Raw genomic sequence first — 27,986 nt, forward strand, 5'->3', positions numbered from 1 at the left:
CACGAGAGCGTGTTCTCGTCTCACAGACAGCAAAGTTCAACCCACATTTTGATATAAAACACAGTGGTGAGTTCTGTAGCTATCACCCGTAATACATCTAAGTGCGCAATGATAAGTAGCATCCAGCGATTTAAGTGCTGATGCCGTAGAATGCATATAAATAATATCCCCATAATCTATAACAGACATAAAAGTAGCTTGTATCATTTGTCTTTTATTTGTAGAGGACAAGCATGTCCTGTTTCTATAGAAGAAGCCTAGCTTGATTTTTTGCCATCTACAAAGTTTGTCAATATGCATTTTAAAAGAGTTTATCATCCAACCATATCCATACGTATATATATGCAGAGACCTGATTAATTCGAGATCCATCTAAGCTCGTAAGTGCAAGTGTATTTTCAACCAACTTTTTGAACCTATTGAAATCATAAAATGTGTTTTCTTTGCATCAAGTTTCAGCTGTATGAAATACACTTGTAATATCTTAAAATCTGCCTCCAATAGTGATAATGCTTGGTCAGCCGTTGAAGCGATAGAGTACATGACAGTGTAATCAGCATTTAAATGAATTTGACACTTTCTTATCTCATCACAGATATTGTTTATGTAGAGAGTGAACAGTAATGGACCAAGTATAGAACCTTGAGGGACCCCTTTAACCAACTCTAATGGCTCCGACTGGATGCCGTTGACTCTAACAGCCTGACTTCTATCCTTTACATAGTCATGAAACCAACGAAAGGCATCCAATCCCAGTTCTATTAACGACAGCTTACCCAAAAGAATCGCATGGTCGACAGTGTCAAAAGCTTTAGATAAATCTATGAAACAAGGCGGCACAGCACTGTCTATAATCTAGGGCATTAGTAAAATCACTTTAACACTCTAGATTTGAACAATCTCTCATAATATTGGAAAATCTAAAGTGAACCTGTGTCATGTTCCTAGTTACAATGTTACCAATGATTACCTGCTAAATTATTGTTTATCTCTGTTAGAGTAGTTCTACCTAACTGTATGATAAACCATATAACTGAACGTTACAATGTTTTTTCCACTCAATCATTTCTTAATGACGTATATCATTGGATGTCTTCTCCATGAGGTGTTTCTTGGTGTTCTTCTCTGGCCGGAACAGAATAATAAAGCATTTAGGAACAAATAATAGAAAGAACAACCCAAAGCTAGAGGTGATGATGGCAAAGATCTCCACAGCTACAGTGAACTTCCCAGGAGAGCTGACATAAGCTGGGATAAAGGTGATCCAGACTGCACAGAATATGAGCATGCTGAAGGTGATGAATTTGGCCTCATTGAAGTTATCAGGCAGCTTCCGAGCCAGAAAAGCCAGCACAAAGCACAAGAGAGCCAGGAGTCCTATATAACCCAACACAGCCCAGAAACCAATAGCTGAACCCACATCACACTCTAGAATGATCTTTTCCTTGTAGGTAGTGATGTTTTTAACGGGGAAGGGAGGGGACAGGACCAACCACAGAGTGCATATCATAGCCTGGACAAACGTGAAGGACACTACAGTCAATCTCTGCTGTGGAGGACCAAACCATTTCATGACATTACTGGCTGGAAGCGTAGCCCTGAAGGCCATCAACACCACTATTGTTTTCCCCAGAACACAAGAGATGCAGAGAACGAAGGTGATCCCAAACGCTGTGTGGCGCAGCATACAGGACCATTCAGAGGGCCGGCCAATGAAAGTAAGAGAACACAGAAAACACAGAGCCAAGGAGAAGAGCAGCAGGAAGCTCAGCTCAGAGTTGTTGGCCCTGACGATGGCCGAATGTCGGTGGCGGTAGAAGACAGCTGCCGTGGCGATGGCCAGTAGAGCCCCGCCCACAGAGAAGGCAGTCAGGATGATTCCAAGGACCTCGTGGAAGGACAGGAACTCAACAGGTTTAAGGATACAGAGGTCTCTCTCAGCGTTGGGCCAGTACTCATCGGGACAGATCAGACAGTCTGAAGAATCTGACCAGGACAAAACAACAGACATCAAATGTTAATAATAATAGATGCAGGTTTTATTTATTTACAAATACATGTCCCACAATGCCGCACTTTGTCAGTTCACTTTGTCAGTTTATTAATGTGCAGCTTACATTAGATAATAAGAACAGGAACATGATTGACAGACACTACCTTTGTAGTCCTGGTAATATGAATAAACCACTACTTAGTAAACCGTGACAGAAATTACTACACATTTTTGCCAACTGTTCCTAAAGTCCTACCTGATTTATTACTGATCTGTCCCTCTGCACATTGGATACAGTCATAACAGCATACAGGCTTTCCTGTCTGTACAGCCTTACGAGTGCCTGGGGGACAGCTCTCACTGCACACTGACACAGGTACTTGTGTACTGTTCTTTACCCAGGTGATTTCCCTCCTGATGTCAAGCCTCTGGTCAGGAGGCAGAGACCCATCATAGCGCCCCACTGTCACAAACTCCATCTTCCCACTCTCCTGTCTCTGCCAGTTGACCAGCTCATAGGTGGCCACTGGGTCCCCGTTGGCATCGAAAGACACCTGGTACCCGTTACGAGAGAAGTTCACCCTCCTCAATCTCTCCAGGACCTGGGGGTTGGAAGGTCAAGGGAGAGAGAGAGAGGGGACGTGAGAGAAGGAGAGAGGTGTAGAGAGATGGAGATAAGGGAAGACAGAGATGAGTGCGGGGAAGAGAGATGGAGCGATAGATGGAGAGAGGGGAAGAGAGAGATGAGAGATGGAGAAAGGTGAAGAAAGATGGAAAGACAGAAATTGAGAAAAGGGAAGATAGATGGAGAGAGAAACAGAACATAAATTCAACTCAAATTGATCAGATGTGTTACTTCAGAAGAAGTTGTAAAGTATAATGAGAACTCCTAGGCCTTCATACATGTTGTCTATATAAACATATTTATCAGGAAATGATACTACAGACTTGTCATTCACCTGTGTTGGCTTCACATTAAGGTTTTTGTCACAGTTCACAGTGGAGTTTTCTCTCTCTTCACAAACGATGCTGTGGATGGCGTGTGCTATGGCATAAACAGCTTTATACACCATGTTAGTGACACGCAGCTGGGATGTATCTGTGTAGGGGGCCTGTAGCTGCTGTATATCCTCACTGCCATCACACACCTTCTCTTCAACCCCAACACCTGTAGAGGTCCCTACAGACAGACAGACAGACAGACAGACAGACAGACAGACAGACAGACAGACAGACAGACAGACAGACAGACAGACAGACAGACAGACAGACAGACAGACAGACAGACAGACAGACAGACAGACAGACAGACAGACAGACAGACAGACAGACAGACAGACAGACAGACAGACAGACAGACAGACAGACAGACAGACAGACAGACAGACAGACAGACAGACAGACAGACAGACAGACAGACAGACAGATAGATAGATAGATCGATCAATTGATCGATCGAAAGATAGATAGGTAGATCGATAGATAGATAGATCGATAGATAGATACCTGTCCCCAGCCTACAGCCAAAGGCTCCCTCCCAGAACTCAGTGAGCAGGGGAGAGTTGGACACCTTCTGTGGGGAGAGGTCCAGGAGGAAGTTCCTGAGGCCAGGGATGACAGAGCGTTGGATGCCAAATCCGATGGCCCCGGCACACAGGCCGAAACGCAGCATATCTGGGTCAGTGACCCAGGACTCAGTCCCGATCCACTGGCGGCGCGGAGAGGGCAGGCGGTCAATCTCCCTCAGCAAGATTTTCATGTCCCTGTAGGATACAAATGCAACCACCACCCGGGCTGTGGAGCTGGGTAACATGATTATATCATATGCTTAATATGCTGGTCATGTTTGTCATTCATTGTGATGTCTCAGTGAAGTGAACATGAACATTAGTATTAATTAACACTTTTGACGTAATTAAGAAATGCAAATCATGTTGGTCTCACAGATCAGCTTTTGGAAAAGAGAGAAATCATTAACAATAGTATTTTTTATAAATATGGGCTTGCATTTGTGTGAATGAAAAGTTCACCAGTAATCATGGATCACCTGCGGATCACGTCGGCCACCCGTTGCACTCTGCTGAGTGGGCTGGTACGGGAGAAGGCTTCAGAATACTCTACACAGATGCCCTCCTCTTGTGCTGCCTGTAGGAAAGCCGCCATTCCGTAATTACCGTAGTCAGAGTCGGAACGGACCGCCCCAATCCAGGTCCAGCCGAAGTGCCTGATGAGGTGGGCCAGAGCGGCAGCCTGGAACTGATCACTGGGGATGGTTCTGAAGAAGGTTGGATACTGTTTCTTATCACTCAGACACGCACAGGTGGAAAAGTGGCTCACCTAGTTAAAAACAGACAGTCGAAAACATGAGAAAGAACATCATGTTGACCAAACGAGTCTCAGTTATTGGCTACTTTCTGCTTTTTTGTTTAGCTGTGTTGTATGATGTGAGGGAGACATTAATAATAATAATGTATTGTTTTTCATTGGGCCAGATTGAAAAGGATACATATTTCTGCCCGTTTCTATCTTTGTTGTTCTATTCATATTGATAATAGTATTATAAGACATACTGGTGCTATGAAAAACATGAGTAAAAGGTGTGACACTAATCCCTGGTCTCCCATAACAACCTAGCCTATAGTCCTCAGAGCATGTTTTAATGCCTACAGAAGTTCTCCAGACTCATAGTACTGAGTCTATGTTCAAATGCTTTTCTCCTCAAAATTTCACACAGAAATGTAAATTCCTGAAAGACCGGAGAATACAATTGGAACTTGGCAAATTAAAAGTTGAACTCATTCCTGAAGGAGAGGCAATAGAAATAAATTAAAAGAAGCTGAATGATTTCTTTCCATAGGAGATTACCTGAGGAATTCCAAAAGGGCCGATGATGCGCAACATGCTGATGGTTGGCGAGGAGGCAGACTCGCCCACGATAGCTGTTACTGTAGGCGACCCCGAGCACTGTTCTCCGGTATCAAACATTGGGTCCAGGCCGTTAGCCAGATGGAAGGCCACATTCATGGCCATGGGGACCGTGTTGCACGAGTCGTGCACTTGATATCCGAGCGTGACACCCGGTAGGAGATCCGAACTGTTGTTTATCTCGTCAACTGCGAAGACCATGGCGCGCGAGAAGCGCAACTCACGGGAGTTCAAACTGTAAATAGAAGATAGGTGAGTGAGCACCACTTGACTAAATGGTAAACTAGCCTATAGAATATATGGTTATACGAGGGCAAACATCTCCATAGTTAATCTTATTTTCCACTGTCTACATGCCTACACATTTGATATCGGTACTTGAGGACATTGTAGTATAGCCTGCATTTGAAAATGTGACACTTTGTAACAGTAGGCTTTATCTACTCTCTCAGACACAAACACACTGTTTATCTGTCTTAAAAACACTGTTTATCTGTCTTTAAAACAATGGTTATATGTCTTTAAAATATTGTTTTCCTGTCTTTAAAAACACTGTTCTCTGTCTTTAAACACTGTCTCCGTGTCTTTAAAACACAATTTATCTGTGTCCCCACACAGCCAGAGTCCTGTCCCCTGTTCCTTCTTGCGTTCACTGACCTCCCTGTGCACTGCAGGGGCTCAGGCAGGCTGGTGAAGCTGTAATCCACAGTGTGCATGTAGCTGTGGATGGAGAAAACACCCCCGATGACAAAGTCCCCGTCCTGGGAGAACGCCGGAGGACGAGGGGTGCCTTGGAGCTTGCATCTGACAGACTCCAGCCCAGAGGCAGAGGCAGAGGCAGACGAGAGCAAGGCAAGCCCACCAGCCACCACAGCTAGATGTAGTAGACCCAGACTACCAGCCAGACTTGGATCCAGTGCAGGTGCCGGAGAGAGCCTCATTCCTCTGATGTGTAAAGGGTATGGGGTAGCACAGCGCCACACAGAACCACATAGGTCAGGATACCTCTCTTGTCTGGGTTAAATACCCACTGTACCTCTGTGGGGATTCCTCTGGGGGCCACACTGTGGGTACGGCCATGCCAAGGAGGGAGGGGTTAGAAGCTGCTCTGCTCACCCTGCTTATTTCAGCTATAGAGAGTGTATGCACCAGCATCAGAAATACGTTGACTGGAATGGTTTAGATAGACAAAAACATACATTAGACACAGAATAACCATGAGCCTTTCTTATATTTCTCTTACGGTCTAGTGCTCTTGGCACGCTGGTTCTTCACTGTATTTATTCAAAAGTCTAGTCAATTTTTCACTTTACCTGACTTATATTTCCTCTATAGTCTAGACGTCTTGGCTCGCTGCCTCTCTTATTTTTCCCCTACAATCTGGTCCTCTTGGCATTCAGGCACTTCTCAGTACTTCCCATATAGTCTAGTCTTCTTGGTACGCTGGCAGTACACAGTATTTATTCAAAAGTCTAGTCCTATTGGTCCTATTTCTCTCTTATATTACCAATACAGTATAGTCCTCTTGGTATGCTGGCAGTACACAGTATTTATTCTAAAGTCTAGTCCTCTTGGTAAGCTTGCTCTCTTATATTTCCCCTACAGTCTAGTCCTCTTTGCACGTTGCCTTACTTACAGTTAAAGTCAGAAGTTTACATTCACCTTAGCCAAATACATTTAAACTCAGTTTTTCAAGTAAAAATTCCCTGTTTTAGGTCAGTTAGGATCACCACTTTATTTTAAGAATGTGAAAAGTCAGAATCTAGTAGAGAAAATGTTTTATTTCAGCTTTTATTTATTTCATTACATTCCCAGTGGGTCAGAAGTTTACATACACTCAATTAGTATTTGGTAGCATTGCCTTTAAATTGTTTAACTGTGTCAAACGTTTTGGGTAGCCTTCCACAAGCTTCCCACAATAAGTTGGGTGAATCTTGGCCCATTCCTCTTGATAGAGATGGTGTAACTGAGTCAGGTTTGTCGGCCTCCTTGATTGCACATGCTTTTTCAGATCTGCCCACAAATGTTCTATTGCATTGAGGTCTGGGCTATGTGATGGCCACTCCAATACCTTGACTTTGTTGTCCTTAGGCCATTTTTGGAAGTATGCTTGGGGTCACAGTCCATTTGGAAGACCCATTAGCAACCAAGCTTTAACTTCCTGACTGATGTCTTGAGATGTTGCTTCAATATATCCACATCATTTTTTCTCCTCATGATGCCATCTATTTTGTGAAGTGCGCCATTCACTCCTGCAGCAAAGCAACCCCACAACATGATGCTGCCACCCCGGTGCTTCACGGTTGGGATGGCGTTCTTCGGCTTGCAAGACTCCCCCTTTTTCCTCCAAACACAACGATGGTCACCATCTTTGTTCCCATGTGCAGTTGCAAATCGTAGTCTGGCATTTTTATGGCGTTTTTGGAGCAGTGGCCTCTTCCTTGCTGAGAGGCCTATCAGGTTATGTTGATATAGGACTCGTTTTACCGTGGATATAGATACTTTTGTACCTGTTTCCTCCAGCATGTTCACAAGGTCCTTTGCTGTTGTTCTGGGATTGATTTGCACTTTTCGCACCAAAGTACATTAATCTCTAGGAGACAGAATGCTTCTACTTCCTGAGTGGTATGACGGCTGCATGGTCCCATGGTGTTTATACTTGCATACTATTGTTTGTACAGATGAACGTGGTACCTCCAGGCGTTTGGAAATTGCTCCCAAGCATGAACCAGACTTGTGGAGGTCAACAAGTTTTTTTCTGATTTGATTTGACCATGATGTGAAGCAAAGAGACACTGAGTTTGAAGGTAGTCCTTGAAATACATTCACATGTACACCTCCAATTGACTCAAATGACGTCAATAAGCCTATCAGAGCCATGACATATTTTTCTGGAATATTCCAAGCTGTTTAAAAGCACAGTCAACTTAGTATATGTAAACGTCTCACCCACTGGAGTTGTGAAACAGTAATTATAAGTTAAATAATCTGCCTGTAAACAATTGTTGTAGGAATTACTTAGATGTCCTGACAGACTTGCCAAAACTATAATTTGTTAACAATAAATGTGTGGAATTGTTGAAAAACAAGTTGAAATGACTCCAACCTAAGTGTATGTAAACTTCCCACTTCAACTGTGTATGAAAATGTTAATTATATTATTATCATACATAAATTGATGAATTACAATATCAATTGAACACACTCACTTCAATGTTATATCAATTCATATAGGTTAAAGCTTTTCTCCAACAACATGGAAGTGGTTCCACTCTGTAGACTACTGCTAATCACATCATGTAGCAGGTCAAATTAGATAAAAACATTTTTTTAAATGTTTACCTTCATTTCAACAAGGAACACAGCCTGAGACCAAGGTCTCTGTTACAGCTGGGCCCTGGGTATACATGTTTACACATATAGTTTATGTACAATGATTAAAACACTAAACAAGACAAACAAAATGATCACAGATAACACAATAAAAATACAGCAAGAGATTTAATTTACACGTAGGTTATTCTACTAACAGCACATGAACTTGTCTTTCCCGAAACAGTTACAAGCAATTCAAAAATAAATATGCTCCAATAAATATTTAAAATGATCAAGGGGGACAAGAGTCTCAAGTTTAAGTTTAGTCTGCAGGCTATTCCATAGGCAAGGAGAGTATTAGGAAAAGGCAGCCATACCCAACTCTGTGGAAATCACATGGGCCTCAAGTGTAATCCATGCTTGTAACCTGGTTTTAGGATATATAATTCTAATATTGATGAGTGATGATAAATTAGAAGGTAGCTTTCAGTGTTGATGCAGTTGCATGCAGGTAAATAATATCCCAATAATCAATAACAGACATAAAAGTAGCTTGCATCATTTGTCTTCTATTTGTAGAAGACAAGCATGTCCTGTTTCTATAGAAGAAGCCTAGCTTGATTTTTAGCCATCTACAAAGTTTGTCAATATGCATTTTAAAAGAGTTTATCATCCAACCATATCCATACGTATTTATATGCAGAGACCTGATTATTCGAGAACTATCTAAGCTCGTAAGAGCAAGTGTATTTTCAACCAACTTTTTGAACCTATTGAAATCATAAAATGTGTTTTCTTTGCATCAAGTTTCAGCTGTATAAAATACAGTGATAATGCTTGGTCAGCAGTTGAAGTGATAGAGTACATGACGTGTGATCAGCATATACATGAATTTGACACTTTCTTATCTCATCACCGATATTGTTTATGTAGAGAGTGAACAGTAATGGACCAAGTATAGAACCTTGTGGGACCCCTTTAACCAACTCCAATGGCTCCGACTGGATGCCGTTGACTCTAACAGCCTGACTTCTATCCTTTACATAGTCATGAAACCAACGAAAGGCATCCAATCCCAGTGTTAATGACAACAGCTTACTCAAAAGAATCGCATGGTCGACAGTGTCAAAAGCTTTAGATAAATCAATGAACAAGGCGGCACAGCACTGTCTATAATCTAGGGCATTAGTAAAATCACTTTAACACTCTAGATTTCACCAATCTCACATAACATTGGAATATCTAAAGTGAACCTGTGTCATGTTACTAGTTACAATGTTACCAATGATCACCTGCTAAAACGTTGTTCATCTCTGTCAGAGTAGTTCTACCTAACTGTATGATAAACCATATAACTGAACGTTACAATGTTAATCTCCCTCAATCGTTTCTTAATAACGTTTATCATTGGATGTCTTCTCCATGAGGTGTTTCTTGGTGTTCTTCTCCGGCCTGAACAGAATAATAAAGCATTTAGGAACAAATAATAGAAAGAACAACCCAAAGCTAGAGGTGATGATGGCAAAGATCTCCACAGCTACAGTCAACTTCCCAGGAGAGCTGACATAAGCTGGGATAAAGGTGATCCAGACTGCACAGAATATGAGCATGCTGAAGGTGATGAATTTGGCCTCATTGAAGTTATCAGGCAGCTTCCGAGCCAGAAACGCCAGCACAAAGCACAAGAGAGCCAGGAGTCCTATATAGCCCAACACAGCCCAGAAACCAATAGCTGAACCCACATCACACTCTAGAATGATCTTTTCCTTGTAGGTAGTGAGGTTTTTAATGGGGAAGGGAGGGGACAGGACCAACCACAGAGTGCATATCATAGCCTGGACAAACGTGAAGGACACTACTGTCAATCTCTGCTGTGGAGGACCAAACCATTTCATGACATTACTGGCTGGAAGCGTAGCCCTGAAGGCCATCAACACCACTATTGTTTTCCCCAGAACACAAGAGATGCAGAGGACGAAGGTGATCCCAAACGCTGTGTGACGCAGCATACAGGACCATTCAGAGGGCTGGCCAATGAAAGTGAGAGAACACAGAAAACACAGAGCCAAGGAGAAGAGCAGCAGGAAGCTCAGCTCAGAGTTGTTGGCCCTGACGATGGCCGAAGTTCGATGGCGGTAGAAGACAGTTGCCGTGGCGATGGCCAGACAAGCCCCGCCCACAGAGCAGGCGGTCAGGATGATTCCGAGGACCTCGTGGAAGGACAGGAACTCCACAGGCTTAGGGACACAGCGGTCGCTCTCAGCGTTGGGCCAGTACTCCTCGGGACAGATCAGACAGTCTGAAGAATCTGACCAGGACAATGTAACAGACATCAAATGTCAGTAATAATAGATTCACTACTATGCCTTTGTTGTGCTGTTAATATGAATAATCCACAACTTAGTAAACCGTGATAGAATTTACTACACATTCTATGCCAACTGTTCCTATAGTCCTACCTGTGTTATTGCTGATCTCTCCCTCTGCACATTGGATACAGTCATAACAGCATACAGGCTTTCCTTTCTGTATAGCCTTACGAGTGCCTGGGGGACAGCTCTCACTGCACACTGACACAGGTACTTGTGTACTGTTCTTTACCCAGGTGATTTCCCTCTCGATGTCAAGCCTCTGGTCAGGAGGCAGGGACCCATCATAGAGCCCCACTGTCACCAACTCCATCTTCCCACTCTCCTGTCTCTGCCAGTTGACCAGCTCATAGGTGGCCACTGGGTCCCCGTTGGCATCGAAAGACACCTGGTACCCGTTACGAGAGAAGTTCACCCCCCTCAATCTCTCCAGGACCTGGGGGTTGGAAGGTCAAGGGAGAGAGAGAGAGAGAGAGAGATGGGACGAGTGAGAAGGAGAAAGGTGAAGAGAGATGGAGATAAGGGAAGACAGAGATGAGTGAGGGGAAGAGAGATAGAGCGATAGATGGAGAGAGGGGAAGAGAGAGATGAGAGATGGAGAAAGGGGAAGAAAGATGGAAAGAGAGAAATTGAGAAAAGGGAAGATAGATGGAGAGAGAAACAGAACATAAATTCAACTCATTTTTATCAGATGTGTTAATTCAGAAGAAGTTGTAAAGTATAATGAGAACTCCTAGGCCTTCATACATGTAGTTGAAATAAACATATTTATCAGGAAATGATACTACAGACTTGTCATTCACCTGTGTTGGCTTCACATTAAGGTTTTTGTCACAGTTCACAGTGGAGTTTTCTCTCTCTTCACAAACGATGCTGTGGATGGCGTGTGCTATGGCATAAACAGCTTTATACACCATGTTAGTGACACGCAGCTGGGATGTATCTGTGTAGGGGGCCTGTAGCTGCTGTATATCCTCACTGCCATCACACACCTTCTCTTCAACCCCAACACCTGTAGAGGTCCCTACAGATAGACAGACCGACAGACAGACCGACAGACCGACAGACAGACAGATAGACAGATAGATAGACAGATAGATAGATAGATAGATAGATAGATAGATAGATAGATAGATAGATAGATAGATAGATAGATAGATAGATAGATAGATAGATAGATAGATAGATAGATAGATAGATAGATAGATAGATAGATAGATAGATAGATAGATAGATAGATAGATAGATAGATAGATAGATAGATAGATAGATAGATAGATAGATAGATAGATAGATACCTGTCCCCAGCCGACAGCCAAAGGCTCCCTCCCAGAACTCAGTGAGTGTGGGAGACTTGGACACCTTCTGTGGGGAGAGGTCCAGGAGGAAGTCCCTGAGGCCCGGGATGACAGAGCGTTGGATGCCAATTCCGATGGCCCCGGCACACAGGCCGAAGCGCAACATATCTGGGTCAGTGACCCAGGACTCGCTCCCGATCCACTGGCGGGGTGGAGAGGGCAGGCGTTCCATCTCCCTCAGCAGGATTTTCATGTCCCAAGAGGATACGAATGCAACCACCACCCGGGCTGTGGAGCTGGGGAACATGATTATATCATATGCTTAATATGCTGGTCATGTTTGTCATTCACTGGAATGTCTCAGTGAAGTGAACATTAGTATTAATCAACACTTTTGACATGATTAAGATATGCAAATCATATTGGTCTCACAGGGTGGCAGTCTTGCCTAGTGGTTAGAGTGTTGGACTAGTAACCAGAAGGTTGCAAGTTCAAACCCCTGAGCTGACAAGGTACAATTCTGTCCGTCTGCCCCTGAACAGGCAGTTAACCCACTGTTCTTAGGCCATCATTGAAAATAAGAATTTGTTCTTAACTGACTTGCCTAGTTAAAATAAAATCAGCTTTTGGAAAAGAGATACATTAATGACAATAGCATTTTTTTTGTAATTATGGTCTTGCATTTGTATGAATGAAAAGTTCACAAGTAATCATGGATCACCTGCGGATCACGTCGGCCACCCGTTGCACTCTGCTGAGTGGGCTGGTACGGGAGAAGGCTTCAGAATACTCCACACAGATGCCTTCCTCTTGTGCTGCCTGTAGGAAAGCCGCCATCCCGTAATTACCGTAGTCAGAGTCGGAACGGACCGCCCCAATCCAGGTCCAGCCGAAGTGCCTGATGAGGTGGGCCAGAGCAGCAGCCTGGAACTGATCACTGGGGATGGTTCTGAAGAAGGTTGGATACTGTTTCTTATCACTCAGACACGCACAGGTGGAAAAGTGGCTCACCTAGTTAAAAACAGACAGTCGAAAACATGAGAAAGAACATCATGTTGACCAAACAAGTTTTAGTTATTGGCAACTTCCTGCTTTTTTGTTTAGCTGTGTTGTATGATGTTAGGGAGACATTAATAATAATAATGTATTGTTTTTCATTGGGCCAGATTGAAAAGGATACATATTTCTACCTGTTTCTATCTTGGTCGTTCTATTCATATTGATAATAGTATTATAAGACATACTGGTGTTGTGAAAAACATGAGTAAAAGGTGTGACACTAATCCCTGGTCTCCCATAACAACCTAGCCTATGAAAGATAATCCTCAGATCATGTTTTAATGCCACTACAAGTTCTCCAGACTCATAGTTCTCAGTCTATGTTCAAATGCCTTTCTCCACATAATTTCACACAGAAATGTATATTCCTGAAGGAGAGGAGAATATAAAGTAGGAATACAGTAAGTTTAAAATAAGCTGAATGATTTCTTTCCACATTAGTTTACCTGAGGAATGCCGAAAGGGCCGATGATGCGCAACATGCTGATGGTTGGCGTGGAGCCAGACTCGCCCACGATAGCTGTCACTGTAGGCGACCCCGAGCACTGTTCTCCGGTATCAAACATTGGGTCCAGGCCATTAGCCAGCTGGAAGGCCACTTTCACGGCCATGGGGACCGTGGTGCACGAGTCGTGCACTTGATAACCGAGTGTGACACCTGGTAGAAGGTCTGAACTGTTGTTTATCTCGTCAACTGCGAAGACCATGGCGCGCGAGAAGCGCAACTCACGGGAATCCAAACTGTAAATAGAAGGTAGATGAGTGAGCACCTCTTGACTAAACGGTAAATTAGCCTACAGAATATATGGATATACGAGGACAAACATCTTAAAATCTAGCCTTATTTTCCACACTGTCTACATGCCTTCACATTTGATAACTGTAATTGAGGACATTGTAGTATTGCCTGCATTTGAAAATGAGACACTTTGTAACAGTAGGCTTTATCTACTCTCTCAGACACAAACACACGGTTTATCTGTCTTTAAAACACTGTTTACCTGTCATTAAACACACTGTTTATCTGTCTTTAAAACACTGTTTACCTGTCTTTAAAACACTGTTTACCTGTCATTAAACACACTGTTTACCTGTCTTTAAAACACTGTTTACCTGTCATTAAACACACTGTTTATCTGTCTTTAAACAGTGTGTCTCCGTGTCTTTAAAACACAATTTATCTGTCTCCCCACACAGCCACAGTCCTGTCCCCTGTTCCCTCTTGCGCTCACTGACCTCCCTGTGCACTGCAGGGGCTCAGGCAAGCTGGTGTAGCTGTGTTCCACAGTGTGCATGTAGTTGTGGATTGAGAAAACACCCCCGATGACAAAGTCCCCGTCCTGGGAGAATGCCGGAGGACGAGGGGTGCCTTGGAGCCTGCATCTGATAGACTCCAGCCCAGAGGCAGAGACAGAGGCAGACGAGAGCAAGGCAAGCCCACCAGCCACCACAGCTAGATGTAGTAGAACCAGACTACCAGCCAGACTTGGATCCAGAGCAGGAGCCGGAGAGAGCCTCATTCCCCTGATGTGTAGAAGGTATGGAGTAATACAGCGCCATACAGACCCACATAGGTCAGGATACCTCCCTTCTCTGGGTTAAATACCCACCGTACCTCTGTGGGGATTCCTCTGGGGGCCACACTGTGGGTAATGCCATGCCAAGGAGGGAGGGGCTAGAGGCTGCTCTGCTAGGTTCAGTTAGGTTCTGCTTCTTTCAGCTATAGAGAGTGTATGCAGCAGCATACAGCAGCAGCATCAGAACTGACTGTAATGGTTTAGACATACATTAGAATTAATAACCACGAGCCTCTCTTATATTTCTCGTACTGTCTAGTCCTCTTGGTAAGCTTCCTCTCTTATAGTTCTCGTACTGTCTAGTGCTCTTGGTAAGCTTCCTCTCTTATAGTTCTCGTACTGTCTAGTCCTCTTGGTAAGCTTCCTCTCTTATAGTTCTCGTACTGTCTAGTGCTCTTGGTAAGCTTCCTCTCTTATAGTTCTCGTACTGTCTAGTGCTCTTGGTAAGCTTCCTCTCTTATAGTTCTCGTACTGTCTAGTGCTCTTGGTAAGCTTCCTCTCTTATAGTTCTCGTACTGTCTAGTGCTCTTGGTAAGCTTCCTCTCTTATATTTCTCGTACTGTCTAGTGCTCTTGGTAAGCTTCCTCTCTTATATTTCTCGTACTGTCTAGTGCTCTTGGCACGCTGGCACTGCACAGTATTTACCCAACAGTCTAGTCCTCTAGGCACTTTAGCTCTTCACAGTATTTCTGCTATAGTCTAGTCCTCTTGGTAAGCTTCCTCTCTTATATTTCCCCAACAATATAGTCCTCTTGGTAAGTTGCCTCACTTACAGTTGAAGTCAGAAGTGTACATTCACCTTTGCCAAATACATTTAAACTCAGTTTTTCAAAATTCCTGACTTTTAATCCAAGTAAAAATTCCCTGTCTTAGGTCAGTTAGGATCACCACTTAATTTTAAGAATGTGAAAAGTCAGAATAATAGTAGAGAAAATTAGTTATTTCAGCTTTAATTTCTTTCACTACATTCTCAGTGGGTCAGAAGTGTACATACACTCATATAGAATTTGGTAGAATTGCCTTTACATTTTTTAACTTGGGTCAAACATTTCGTGTAGCCTTCCACAAGCTTCCCACAATAAGTTGGGTGAATTGTGGCCCATTCCTCCTGACAGAGCTGTGTAACTGAGTTAGGTTTGTCGGCCTCCTCGCTCACACATGCTTTTTCAGTTCTGCCCACATATGTTCTATTGCATTGAGGTCAGGGCTTTGTGATGGCCACTCCAATACCTTGACTTTGTAGTCTTTAGGCCCTTTTTGTCACAACTTTGGAAGTATGCTTGGGGTCACTGTACATTTGGAAGACCCATTCGCATCCAAGCTTTAACTTCCTGACTGATGTCTTGAGATGTTGCTTCAATATATCCACATAATTTTATCTCCTCATGATGCCATCTATTTTGTGAAGTGCACCAGTCCCTCCTGCAGCAAAGCTACCCCACAACATGATGCTGCCACCCCGTGCTTCATGGTGGGGATGGTGTTCTTTGGCTTGCAAGACTCCCACTTTTCCTCCAAACATAACGATGGTCACTTTCTCCCCATGTGCAGTTGAAAACAGTAGTCTGGCATTGTTATGTTGGTTGTGGAGCAGTGGCTTCTTCCTTGCTGAGCGGCCTTTCAGGTCATGTCAATATAGGACTCGTTTTACTGTGGATATAAATACTTTCGTACCTGTTTTCCCAGCATCTTCACAAGGTCCTTTGTTGTTGTTCTAGGATTGATTTGCAATTTTCGCACAAAAGTACTTTAAACTCTAGGAGATAGAACACATATTCCTCCTGAGCGGTACGACGCATGCATTGTCCCATGGTGTTTTTACTTGCGTACTTGTCACGGTTATCGTAAGAACTGGAGCAAGGCACAGCTGATATTGAGTTCCACATATTTATTCCAAAGTGAAACTTAAACCAAAAACAATAAATCAAATAAACGAACAACGGAACTTGACTACATGGAACACATGCATAAACACAAAATAAAATCTCACAAACACAGGTGGGACAAATATCTACCTATATATGATCCCCAATTAGAGACAACGATTATCAGCTGCCTCTAATTGGGAATCAAACAAAACACCAACATAGAAAATAAAATATCGAACACAATATAGAAATTATGAACTAGAATAACTCGTAGTCACGCACTGACTTACTACACCATAGAGAAACAAGGGCGAGACAGTACTATTGTTTGTACAGATGAACGTGGTACCTTCAGGCGTTTGGAAATTGCTCCCAAGGATAAACCAGACTGTGGAGGTCTATCTTTTTTTTTCTGAGGTAATGGCCGATTTCATTTGATTTTACCATGATGTCAAACAAAGAGGCACTGAGTTTGAAGGTAGGCCTTGAAATACATCCACAGGTACACCTCCAATTGACTCAAATGATGTCAATCAACATATCAGAAGCTTCTAATGCCATGACATATATTTCTGGAATTGTCCAAGCTGTATAAAGGCACAGTCAACTAAGTGCATGTAAACATCTCACCCACTGGAAGTGTGAAACAGTGAATTAAAAGTAAAATAATCTATCTGTAAACAATTGTTGGAAAAATTCCTTGTGTCATGTACAGAGTAGATTACAATTTGTGAACAAGAAAAGTGTGGAGTTGTTGAAAAACGAGTTGCAATGACTATAAACTAAGTGTATGTAAACTTCCCACTTCAACTGTGTAGGAAAATGTTTATTATATTATCATACATAAATTGATGAGTTACAATATCAATTGAACACATGCACTTCAATGTTATATCAATTCATATAGGTTAAAGCTTTTCTCCAACAACATGGAAGTGGTTCCACTCTGTAGACTACTGCTAATCACATCATGTAGCAGGTCAAATCAGATTTTAACACTCTAGATTTGAACAATCTCTCATAACATTGGAATATCTAATGTGAACCTGTCATGTTACTAGTTACAATGTTACCAATGATTATCTGCTAAATTGTTGTTCATCTCTGTCAGAGTAGTCCTACCTAACTGTATGATAAACCATATAACTGAACGTTACAATGTTTGTTCCCCTCTATCATTTCTTAATAACGTTTATCATTGGATGTCTTCTCCATGAGGTGTTTCTTGGTGTTCTTCTCCGGCCTGAACAGAATAATAAAGCATTTAGGAACAAATAATAGAAAGAACAACCCAAAGCTAGAGGTGATGATGGCAAAGATCTCCACAGCTACAGTCAACTTCCCAGGAGAGCTGACATAAGCTGGGATAAAGGTGATCCAGACTGCACAGAATATGAGCATGCTGAAGGTGATGAATTTGGCCTCATTGAAGTTATCAGGCAGCTTCCGAGCCAGAAAAGCCAGCACAAAGCACAAGAGAGACAGGAGTCCTATATAGCCCAACACAGCCCAGAAACCAATAGCTGAACCCACATCACACTCTAGAATGATCTTTTCCTTGTAGGTAGTGAGGTTTTTAATGGGGAAGGGAGGGGACAGGACCAACCACAGAGTGCATATCAAAGCCTGGACAAACGTGAAGGACACTACAGTCAATCTCTGCTGTTGAGGACCAAACCATTTCATGACATTACTGGCTGGAAGCGTAGCCCTGAAGGCCATCAACACCACTATTGTTTTCCCCAGAACACAAGAGATACAGAGGACGAAGGTGATCCCAAACGCTGTGTGACGCAGCATACAGGACCACTCAGAGGGCCGGCCAATGAAAGTAAGAGAACACAGAAAACACAGAGCCAAGGAGAAGAGCAGCAGGAAGCTCAGCTCAGAGTTGTTGGCCCTGACGATGGCAGAATTTCGGTGGCGGTAGAAGACAGCTGCCGTGGCGATGGCCAGTAGAGCCCCGCCCACAGAGCAGGCGGTCAGGATGATTCCGAGAACCTCGTGGAAGGACAGGAACTCCACAGGCTTAAGGATACAGCGGTCTCTCTCAGCGTTGGGCCAGTACTCTTCTGGACAGATCAGACAGTCTGAAGAATCTGACCAGGACAAAACAACAGATATCAAATGTTAATAATAATAGATTCAGGTTTTATTTATTTACAAATACATGTCCCACAATGCTGCACTTTGTAAGTATACAATAAAGAATGTTTAATTAATGTGCAGCTTACATAAGATAATAAGAATAGGAACATGATTGACAGGCACAACCTTTGCAGTGTGGTAATATGAACAAACCGTGATAGAAATTACTACACAATTTTACCAACTGTTCCTATAGTCCTACCTGTGTTATCACTTATTTCTCCCTCTGCACATTGGATACAGTCATAACAGCATACAGGCTTTCCTTTCTGTATAGCCTTACGAGTGCCTGGGGGACAGCTCTCACTGCACACTGACACAGGTACTTGTGTACTGTTCTTTACCCAGGTGATTTCCCTCTCGATGTCAAGCCTCTGGTCAAGAGGCAGAGACCCATCATAGCGCCCCACTGTCACAAACTCCATCTTCCCACTCTCCTGTATCTGCCAGTTGACCAGCTCATAGGTGGCCACTGGGTCCCCGTTGGCATCGAAAGACACCTGGTACCCGTTACGAGAGAAGTTCACCCTCCTCAATCTCTCCAGGACCTGGGGGTTAAAAGGGCAAGGGAGGGAGAGAGATGAAGAGAAATGGAGATAAGGGAAGAGATAGATGAGTGAGAGGATGAGAGATGGAGAGATAGATGGAGAGAGGGGAATAGAGAGATGAGAGATGGAGAAAGGGGAAGAAATATGGAAAGAGAGATAAGGAGAGAAGGGAAGAGAGATGGAGAGAGAGAAACAGAACATTAATTTAAATCATATTTATCAGATGTGTTACTTCAGAAGAAGTTGTAAAGTATAATGAGAACTCCTAGGCCTTCATACATATAGTATAAACAAACATATTCACCAGGAAATTAGACTATAGACTTGTCATTCACCTGTGTTGGCTTCACATTAAGGTTTTTGTCACAGTTCACAGTGGAGTTTTCTCTCTCTTCACAAACGATGCTGTGGATGGCGTGTGCTATGGCATAAACAGCTTTATACACCATGTTAGTGACACGCAGCTGGGATGTATCTGTGTAGGGGGTCTTTAGCTGCTGTATATCCTCACTGCCATCACACACTTTCTCCTCAACCCCAACACCTGTAGAGGTCCCTACAGATAGACAGAAAGAGAGAGAGACAGAGAGACAGAGAGACAGACAGACAGACGGATGGACGACGGATGGACGGACAGATAGATAGATACCTATACCCAGCCTACAGCCGAAGGCTGCTTCCCAGAACTCAGTGAGCAGGGGAGAGTTGGACACCTTCTGTGGGGAGAGGTCCAGGAGGAAGTCCCTGAGGCCGGGGATGACAGAGCGTTGGATGCCAATTCCGATGGTCCCGGCACACAGGCCGAAATGCAGCATCTCTGGTTCAGTGACCCAGGACTCGCTCCCGATCCACTGGCGGGGCGGAGAGGGCAGGCGTTCCATCTCCCTCAGCAGGATTCTCATGTCCCAAGAGGATACGAATGCAACCACCACCCGGGCTGTGGAGCTGGGGAACAAGATTATATCATATGCTTAATATGCTGGTCATGTTTGTCATTCATTGTAATGTCTCAGTGAAGTGAACATGAACATTCGTATTAATCAACACTTATGACATGCTTAAGATATGCAAATCATGTTGGTCTCACAGATCAGCTTTGGAAATGAGAGAATATACCAACAACAATATATTTTATAAATCTTGTCTTGGACTTGTATGAATGAAAAGTTCACAAGTAATCATGGATCACCTGCGGATCACGTCAGCCACCCGTTGCACTCTACTGAGTGGGTTGGTAAGGGAGAAGGCTTCAGAATACTCCACACAGATGCCTTCCTCTTGTGCTGCCTGCAGGAAAGCAGCCATCCCGTTATTACCGTAGTCAGAGTCGGAACGGACCGCCCCAATCCAGGTCCAGCCGAAGTGCCTGATGAGGTGGGCCAGAGCGGCAGCCTGGAACTGATCACTGGGGATGGTTCTGAAGAAGGTTGGATACTGTTTCTTATCACTCAGACACGCACAGGTGGAAGAGTGGCTCACCTTGGTAAAAACAGACAGTCGAAAACATGAGAAAGAACATCATGTCGGCCTCACAATTCTAATGTATTGGCTACTTCCTGCTATTTTATTTAGCTGTGTAGTTTGATGTTGGCCTTATCTTGGCCAGTTCGCAGTTGCAAATGAGAACTTGTTCTCAACTAGCTTACCTGGTTAAATAAAAGTGGAATAATGTTTTTTAGGGAGGGGAGATATTAATAATAATAAGCCAAACTATTGTTTTTCATTACGCCAGAATGAAAAGGATACACAAAACTGTGACACCAATCCCTGGTCTCCCATAACAACCTAGCCTATGAAAGATAGTCCTCAGACCATGTTTTAATGCCTCTAGATGTTCTCCAGACTCATAGTTCTCAGTCTATGTTCAAATGCCTTTCTCTCCATATTTTCAAACAGAAATGTATATTCCTGAAAGAGAGGAGGATATACACTAGGAATACAGTAAATTAAAAGTTTAACTCATTCCTGAAAGATAGGAGAATATACAGTAGAAATACAGTAAATTAAAAGAGGCTGAATGATTTCTTTCCATAGAAGTTTACCTGAGGAATTCCAAAAGGGCCAATGATGCGCAACATGCTGATGGTTGGTGTGGAGGCAGACTCGCCAACGATAGCTGTCACTGTAGCCGACCCTGAGCACTGTTCTCCGGTATCAAACATGGGGTCCAGGCCGTTAGCCAGCTGGAAGGCCACTTTCACGGCCATAGGGACCAAGTTGCAGGAGTCGTGCACTTGATAACCAAGCATGATACCCGGTAGAAGGTACGAACTGTTGTTTATCTCCTCAACTGCGAAGATCATGGCGCGGGAGAAGCGCAACTCACGGGAATCCATACTGTAAATAGAAGATGTGTCAGTGAGCACCTCCTGATGAATCATAAACTAGCCTACAGAATGTTACCATGGCAAACAGCCTAATATCTAGTATCATTTTCCATACCGTCTGTATGTCTTAACTTTTGTTGTCTGTAATTGAGGACATTGTAGTATAGCCTGCAATTGAAAATGTGATCCTTTGTAATAGTAGTCTTTACCTACTCTCTGAGACACAAACACACTCTTTAAACACGGTTTATCTGTCTTTAAAACACTGTATCTCTGTCTTTAAACACACTGTTTATCAATCTTTAAACAAACTGTTTCTCTGTCTTTAAAACACAATTCATATGTCTCCCCACACAGCCACAGTCCTGTCCCCTGTTCCCTCTTGCGCTCACTGACCTCCCTGTGCACTGCAGGGGCTCAGGCAGGCTGGTGTAGCTGTGATCCACAGTGTGCATATAGTAATGAATTGAGAAAACACCCCCGATGACAAAGTCCCCGTCCTGGGAGAACGCCGGAGGACGAGGGGTGCCTTGGAGCCTGCATCTGACAGACTCCAGCCCAGAGGCAGAGACAGAGGCAGATGAGAGCAAGGCAAGCCCACCAGTCACCACAGCTAAATGTAGTAGAACCAGACTACCAGCCAGACTTGGATCCAGAGCAGGAGCCGGAGAGAGCCTCATTCCCCTGATGTGTAGAAGGTATGGAGTAATACAGTGCCACACAGACCCATATATGTCAGGATACCTCTCTTCTCTGGGTTAAATACCCACCGTACCTCTGTGGGGATTCCTCTGGGGGCCACACTGTGGGTATGGCCATGCCAAGGAGGGAGGGGCTAGAAGCTGCTCTGCTCACTCAGTCAGGTCTTGCTTCTTTCAGCTATAGAGATGCACCAGCATCAGAACTACGTTGACTGTAATGGTTTAGATAGACATAAACATACGTTAGACACAGAATAACCATGAGCCTCTTATATTTCCCTTACTGTCTAGTCCACTTGGCATGCTGGCTCTGCACAGTATTTACCCAACAGTCTTGTCTTCTTGGTATGCTGGCTCTATGCAGTTAATCCTCTACAGTTAGTCCTCTTGGCACACTGGCAATACACAGGATTTATTCTACAGTGTAGTCCTCTTGGTAAGCTTCCTCTCTTATATTTACCCTACAGTCTAGTCCTCTTGGCACGTTGCCTTTCAGTTGAAGTCGGAATTTTACATTTGCCTTAGCCAAATCCATTTAAAAACAGTTTTTCAAAATTCCTGACATTTAATCCAAGTAAAAATTCCATGTTTTTGGTCATTTAGGATCACCACTTTATTTCGAGAATGTGAAAAGGCAGAATAATAGTAGAGAAAATTATTTATTTCAGGTTTTATTTCTTTCATCACATTCCCAGTTGGTCAGACGTTTACAAACACTCAATTAGTATTTGGTAGCATTATCTTTAAATTGTTTAACTTGGGTCAAACATTTTGGGTAGCCTTCCACAAGCTTCCCACAGTAAGTTGGGTGAATTTTGGCCCATTCCTCCTGACAGAGCTGGCCACTTCAAAACCTTGATTTTTTGTCCTTTGGCCAATTTAGCCACAACTTTGGAAGTATGCTTGGTGTCACTGTCCATTTGGAAGACCCATTTGCGACCAAGCTTTAACTTCCTGACTGATGTCTTGAGATGTTGCTTCAATATATCCACATAATTTTTTCTCCTCATGATGTCATCTATTTTGTGAAGTGCACCAGTCCCTCCTGCAGCAAAGCAACCCCACAACATGATGCTGCCACCCCCGTGCTTCACGGATGCAAGACTCCACCTTTTTCCTCCAAACATAACAATAGTCACAATCTTTGTCCCCATGTGCAGTTGCAATCCGTAGTCTGGCATTTTATGGCGATTTTGGAGCAGTGGCTTCTTCCTTGCTGAGCGGCCTTTCAGGTTATTTCGGTATAGGACTCGTTTTACTGTGGAAACAGATATACTTTCATACCTGTTTCCTCCAGTATATTCACAAGGTCCTTTGCTGTTGTTCTGGGTTTGATTTGCACTTTTCGCACCAAAGCACGCTAATCTCTAGGAGACAGAACGCATCTTCTTCCTGAGCGGTATGACGCCTGCGTGTTACCATGGTGTTTAACCTTGCGTACTATTGTTTGTATAGATGAACGTGGTACCTTCATTCATTTGGAAATTGCTCCCAAGGATGAACCAGACTTGTGGAGGTCTACAAGTTTTTTTTCTGAGGTCTTGGCTGATTTCATTTGATTTTCCCATGATGTCAAGGAAAGAGGCACTGAGTTTGAAGGTAGGCCTTGAAATACATCCACAGGTACACCTCCAATTGACTCAAATGATGTCAATCAGCCTATCAGAAGCTTCTAAAGCCGTTACATATTTTTCCTGAATTTTCCAAGCTATTGTCGTGGCATCATTAATACTGAAGACTAAATTTGATCAAATAACTCTCTTAATTATTATTTCACGATTAAACAAATTAATCATGTTACTGTAATTAACTAAGAAGTCGGGGCACCAAGGAAAATATTCAGATTACAAACTTATAATTTTCCTAATATAACTTTCAGATATTTTAATATCTGATCAATTGGTCTTCCAATGAATGAATTATTGTTTACCTCACGTTAGTCTCATTCCAAACGTCTATACGGTAGGCGAAGGAGAAGAATATACAGACCAGACTTTAGGAGTGGACTACGGGCTTGAAGACTGGCCGGTTTTTTGCAAGGTTGTGTGTCCTGAACTGAGAGTTATCACAAAGGGGTATAGGTTGTTCACGGGCTACGAGACCCGTTGGGAAGGTACCCCTGACTCTTCAGGAAAAGTATTTCACAGGGTGAAATTACAAAGAAAGAATGGATTTCCATGTGGATGCGTGGAGTTCCATATCAGCAACGAGGAAACCCGCAGCCAAAACATTTGTGATGGTGGCCTGACTTGGGATTTTAGGTTGCACATGCTTATTAAAGTTGGGATCTAATGGAATTGAAAATGTTAGAGTTGTTGGACGTTCATTTTGTACAGAGCCAACAGTGGAAGAGCATTGTTCAGCTAAGGAAGTGCATAATATTTACGAATCCTGAGGATTATGATTCAAAGGAACCCCAAGAAGGTACATCCTCAGAAGGGTCAGTCCCCGAAGACAACTAAGTACACGGCTGCGTTAACCACGCCCTGATACCCAAAGGACTGCTTCAACAATAAGAGGAGTGCCCTTAACTTCTTAAGGTATAAGGGGCAGCATTTTCACTTTTGGATAAATAGCGTGCCCAATTTCAACTTCCTGCTACTCAGGCCAAGAATATAAGATATGCATATTATTAGTAGATTTGGATATAAAGCACACTGAAGTTTCTAAAACAGTTTGAATCATGTCTGTGAGTATAACAGAACTTATGTATCAGGCAAAGCCCCGAGGACTAACCTTTCAGAATTTTTTTTGCGAGGTCTCTGTCTGTTCAGTGTTTTCTCATTGGGAAACGATATTTCTTAGGAACTTGTTTTCAGTTCCTACCGCTTCCACTGGATGTCACCAGTCTTTTGAATTTGGTTGAGGTTATTCCTTTGTGCAGTGAAACAGTATGGCCATCTAGGAACTGCGTAACACTGTTGAGAGTTGCGCAAGACTTGAAAAGTAGCGTTGGTTTGTTGTCTTCCTGTAGTGAACACAGATAGACCCGTCTTCAATTTGATCGAATATTAACGTTTAACAATACAAGTTGTATCACAAAAGTAGTTTAAAATGTTTTGGCAAAGTTTACAGGCAACTTTTGAAATATTTTGTAGTGACGTTGCGCAATTTGGAAGCTGTTTTTTCTGGATCAAACGCGCCAAATAAATGGACATTTTGGAAATATATGGACGGAATTAATCAAACAAAGGGACCAATTGTGATGTTTATGGGACATATTGGAGTGCCAACAAAAGAGGCTCGTCGAAGGTAAGGCAGGTTTTATATTTTATTTCTGCGTTTTGTGTAGCGCCTGCAGGGTTGAAATATGCTACTCTCTTTGTTTACTGTTGTGCTATCATCAGATAATAGATTCTTATGCTTTCTCTGAAAAGCCTTTTTAAAATCTGACATGTTGGCTGGATTCACAACGAGTATAGCTTTAATTTAGTATATTACATGTGTGATTTAATGAAAGTTTGATTTTTATATCATTTTATTTGAATTTGCCGCGCAGCATTTTTCCTGGCTTTTGGCCAAGTGGGACGCAAGCGTCCCCTATACCATAAGAAGTTTTTATACCCTCATGCATGATAAATACAGCATCATTCGCGTGTACACAGGAGTGCATCACGGAACACAGCGGCTTCTACCTGACTCTCCCCAGTAATGCGTCAGGCACATATATCGTAATAACTAAAGTTCGAATTATACAACCAATTTTCCAAAGCCTATATAGTTATCAGAGGCCTGGGAAGTAGGTCTCAGTGAGATTACATACGACAGGATCGTCTCAGAATTGAATGAACTCCTAACCCAGAACAATATGGAAATACTCTTGATCTACAACCCTATACATAAACATGTACAAATCTCAGGGGATGCTGGTGGGTGTATAAAAACCAGCGTAATTTAGCCTACATGTTGGGGATGGGTCCCAATAAATGTACGTATGTGAAAGATAAATTATTCCCATTCCCTGCGGATATACATGCAGGATTTTACAACATATTTGTTTATACCGACATCATATCCTATCAAAGGGTCGGAGACAGTTGTGTGCCCCTCCTGAGAGCAGTTCATATAGACGGAAAGGATGGCGATATAGTCACTGTCTACTATGACGTATAAACAAGAAATATATTGAAAACATTCTGGTTGAGCTTAAAACCACTTACAGATAGGGGGCAGTATTTTCACTTTGGATGATTTGCGTGCCCATAGTGAACTGCATGAAAATACGTCCTAAATTGCTAATATATGCATATTATTATTAATATTGGATAGAAAACACTCTGAAGTTTCTAAAACCATTTGAATTATGTCTGTGAGTATAACAGAACTCACAGGGCAGGCAAACTTCCAAACAAGTTTTGAAATCCTGAAAGTTGGGGCAACTTTGACGTCATCGTCCCCTCCCTTCCCAACAAGTTATGGATCTGGAAACACTTCCTACGTCTTCCACTAGATGTCCTCATTCATTAGAAAATATAATGGAGCATTTGCTGTGAACTTTGACCTAATGGGAAGGAAAGTAGTTGGTGTCGCAAAAGAATTCCATTTTGTTGTGGCGCGTTTGTCTTTGAGTGCTTCGGCTGTTTCAATCAGCCCCAGATGAAATCGAATGATCCGGTTGGAATGCTATTGGATATATATGATTATAACATCCTGAAGATTGATTCTGCACTTAGTGTGACCAGTTTCTTCGACCTCTAATATGTCTTTTGAAAGTTTTGGAAGTTTTCATGCAAAGTTATCCTGGACCAGAAGTAATTTTTTGGCCATGTGAGCTGAAAGTGGTAGCAAATGCTGCTACTTGGACACTAGAATTGAACATTATGAAACAAAATTATTTATTGTTGAACTATGACTCCTTGCACTACATTCTGATGAAAGATCATCAAAGGTAAGGGAATATTTATGTTGTAATTTTGTATTTCTGTTGACTCCAACATGGCGGAGAAATATTGTTACGTCTGAGCGCCGTCTCAGATTATTGCAATGTTAGGCTTTTTCCGTAACGTAAAAAAAAAAATGTGACACAGCGGTTGCATTAAGAACCAGTGTATCTTTAATTATATGTAGAACATGTATCTTTAGTCAAAGTTTATGATGAGTATTTCTGTTATCTGGCGTAGCTTTCTATAATTCCTCCGGATATTTTGGAGGATTTTCTGAACATGGCGTCAATGTAAACTGATATTTATGGATATAAAATGCATATTATCGAACAAAGTACATAAATGTACTGTGTAACATGTCATATGACTGTTATCTGATGAAGATTTTCAAGAGGTTAGTGATTGATTTTTTAAAAATCCTGCTTTTGTGATTTTTATCTTTTGCTGGAAAAAATGGCTACGTTTTTTCTTTGGTTTGGTGGTGGTCTAACATAAATATATGTTGTGTTTTCGCCGTAAAATATTTTAAAAATCTGACATGCTAGGTAGATGAACAAGGTGTTTATCTTTAATTTGAGGTATTGGACTTGTTAATGTGTGGAGGTTAAATATTTCGAAATAATATTTTTGCATTCCCTGCGCCACTTTTTCAGCTGAACGGGGGGGTGGACTTCCTGTAGGGGAACCCATCGCCTTAACAAGTTTTAAAACGGATCAGAGCGAAAACATCGAATTTACTTATGGTAAACCGATTGTAAAACTCCACTTTAGACCCACAAAAACCTCTCTACATATATAATATAATATTAGTATTATATATATATTTATATAAACATAATACAAATAAATTAAAAGGGTTATGGACCACCAACATCTCGACCCTAACCGCTATGTCTCATACTATGTTGGTTTACCCGGCTATTATGGATCCCCGACCATGTACGGTTCTGGGATAGGAGGTATATTTCGTAACCT

General features: G+C 42.5%; 3 protein-coding genes and 1 pseudogene across 3 annotated transcripts; 1 reads left to right on the plus strand and 3 right to left on the minus strand.

Annotated features, from left to right (window-relative positions):
* The window catches only part of LOC112267309, a 115,748-nt pseudogene that overhangs the window by 35,407 nt on the left and 52,355 nt on the right, over nt 1–27,986 (plus strand).
* LOC121838785 (extracellular calcium-sensing receptor-like) lies at nt 1,070–5,859 on the minus strand. The gene is made up of 7 exons (XM_042297685.1): nt 5,576–5,859; nt 4,859–5,153; nt 4,041–4,330; nt 3,515–3,795; nt 2,953–3,161; nt 2,250–2,595; nt 1,070–1,986 (listed from the first exon to the last, which is right to left on the minus strand). Exons 1-7 carry the CDS (start codon nt 5,857–5,859, stop codon nt 1,070–1,072), a joined length of 2,622 nt encoding a protein of 873 aa, XP_042153619.1.
* LOC121839293 (extracellular calcium-sensing receptor-like) lies at nt 9,591–14,479 on the minus strand. Its single transcript, XM_042297686.1, has 7 exons — nt 14,196–14,479; nt 13,406–13,700; nt 12,622–12,911; nt 11,916–12,196; nt 11,406–11,614; nt 10,693–11,038; nt 9,591–10,541 (listed from the first exon to the last, which is right to left on the minus strand). The coding sequence occupies exons 1-7, from the start codon at nt 14,477–14,479 to the stop codon at nt 9,625–9,627; spliced, it is 2,622 nt and encodes an 873-aa protein (XP_042153620.1). The 3' UTR covers nt 9,591–9,624.
* LOC121839292 (extracellular calcium-sensing receptor-like) lies at nt 17,293–22,107 on the minus strand. The gene is made up of 7 exons (XM_042297684.1): nt 21,824–22,107; nt 21,143–21,437; nt 20,290–20,579; nt 19,765–20,045; nt 19,436–19,644; nt 18,755–19,100; nt 17,293–18,503 (listed from the first exon to the last, which is right to left on the minus strand). The coding sequence occupies exons 1-7, from the start codon at nt 22,105–22,107 to the stop codon at nt 17,587–17,589; spliced, it is 2,622 nt and encodes an 873-aa protein (XP_042153618.1). The 3' UTR covers nt 17,293–17,586.

Source organism: Oncorhynchus tshawytscha, linkage group LG14, assembly GCF_018296145.1.
Source record: "Oncorhynchus tshawytscha isolate Ot180627B linkage group LG14, Otsh_v2.0, whole genome shotgun sequence".
Taxonomy (NCBI): domain Eukaryota; kingdom Metazoa; phylum Chordata; class Actinopteri; order Salmoniformes; family Salmonidae; genus Oncorhynchus; species Oncorhynchus tshawytscha.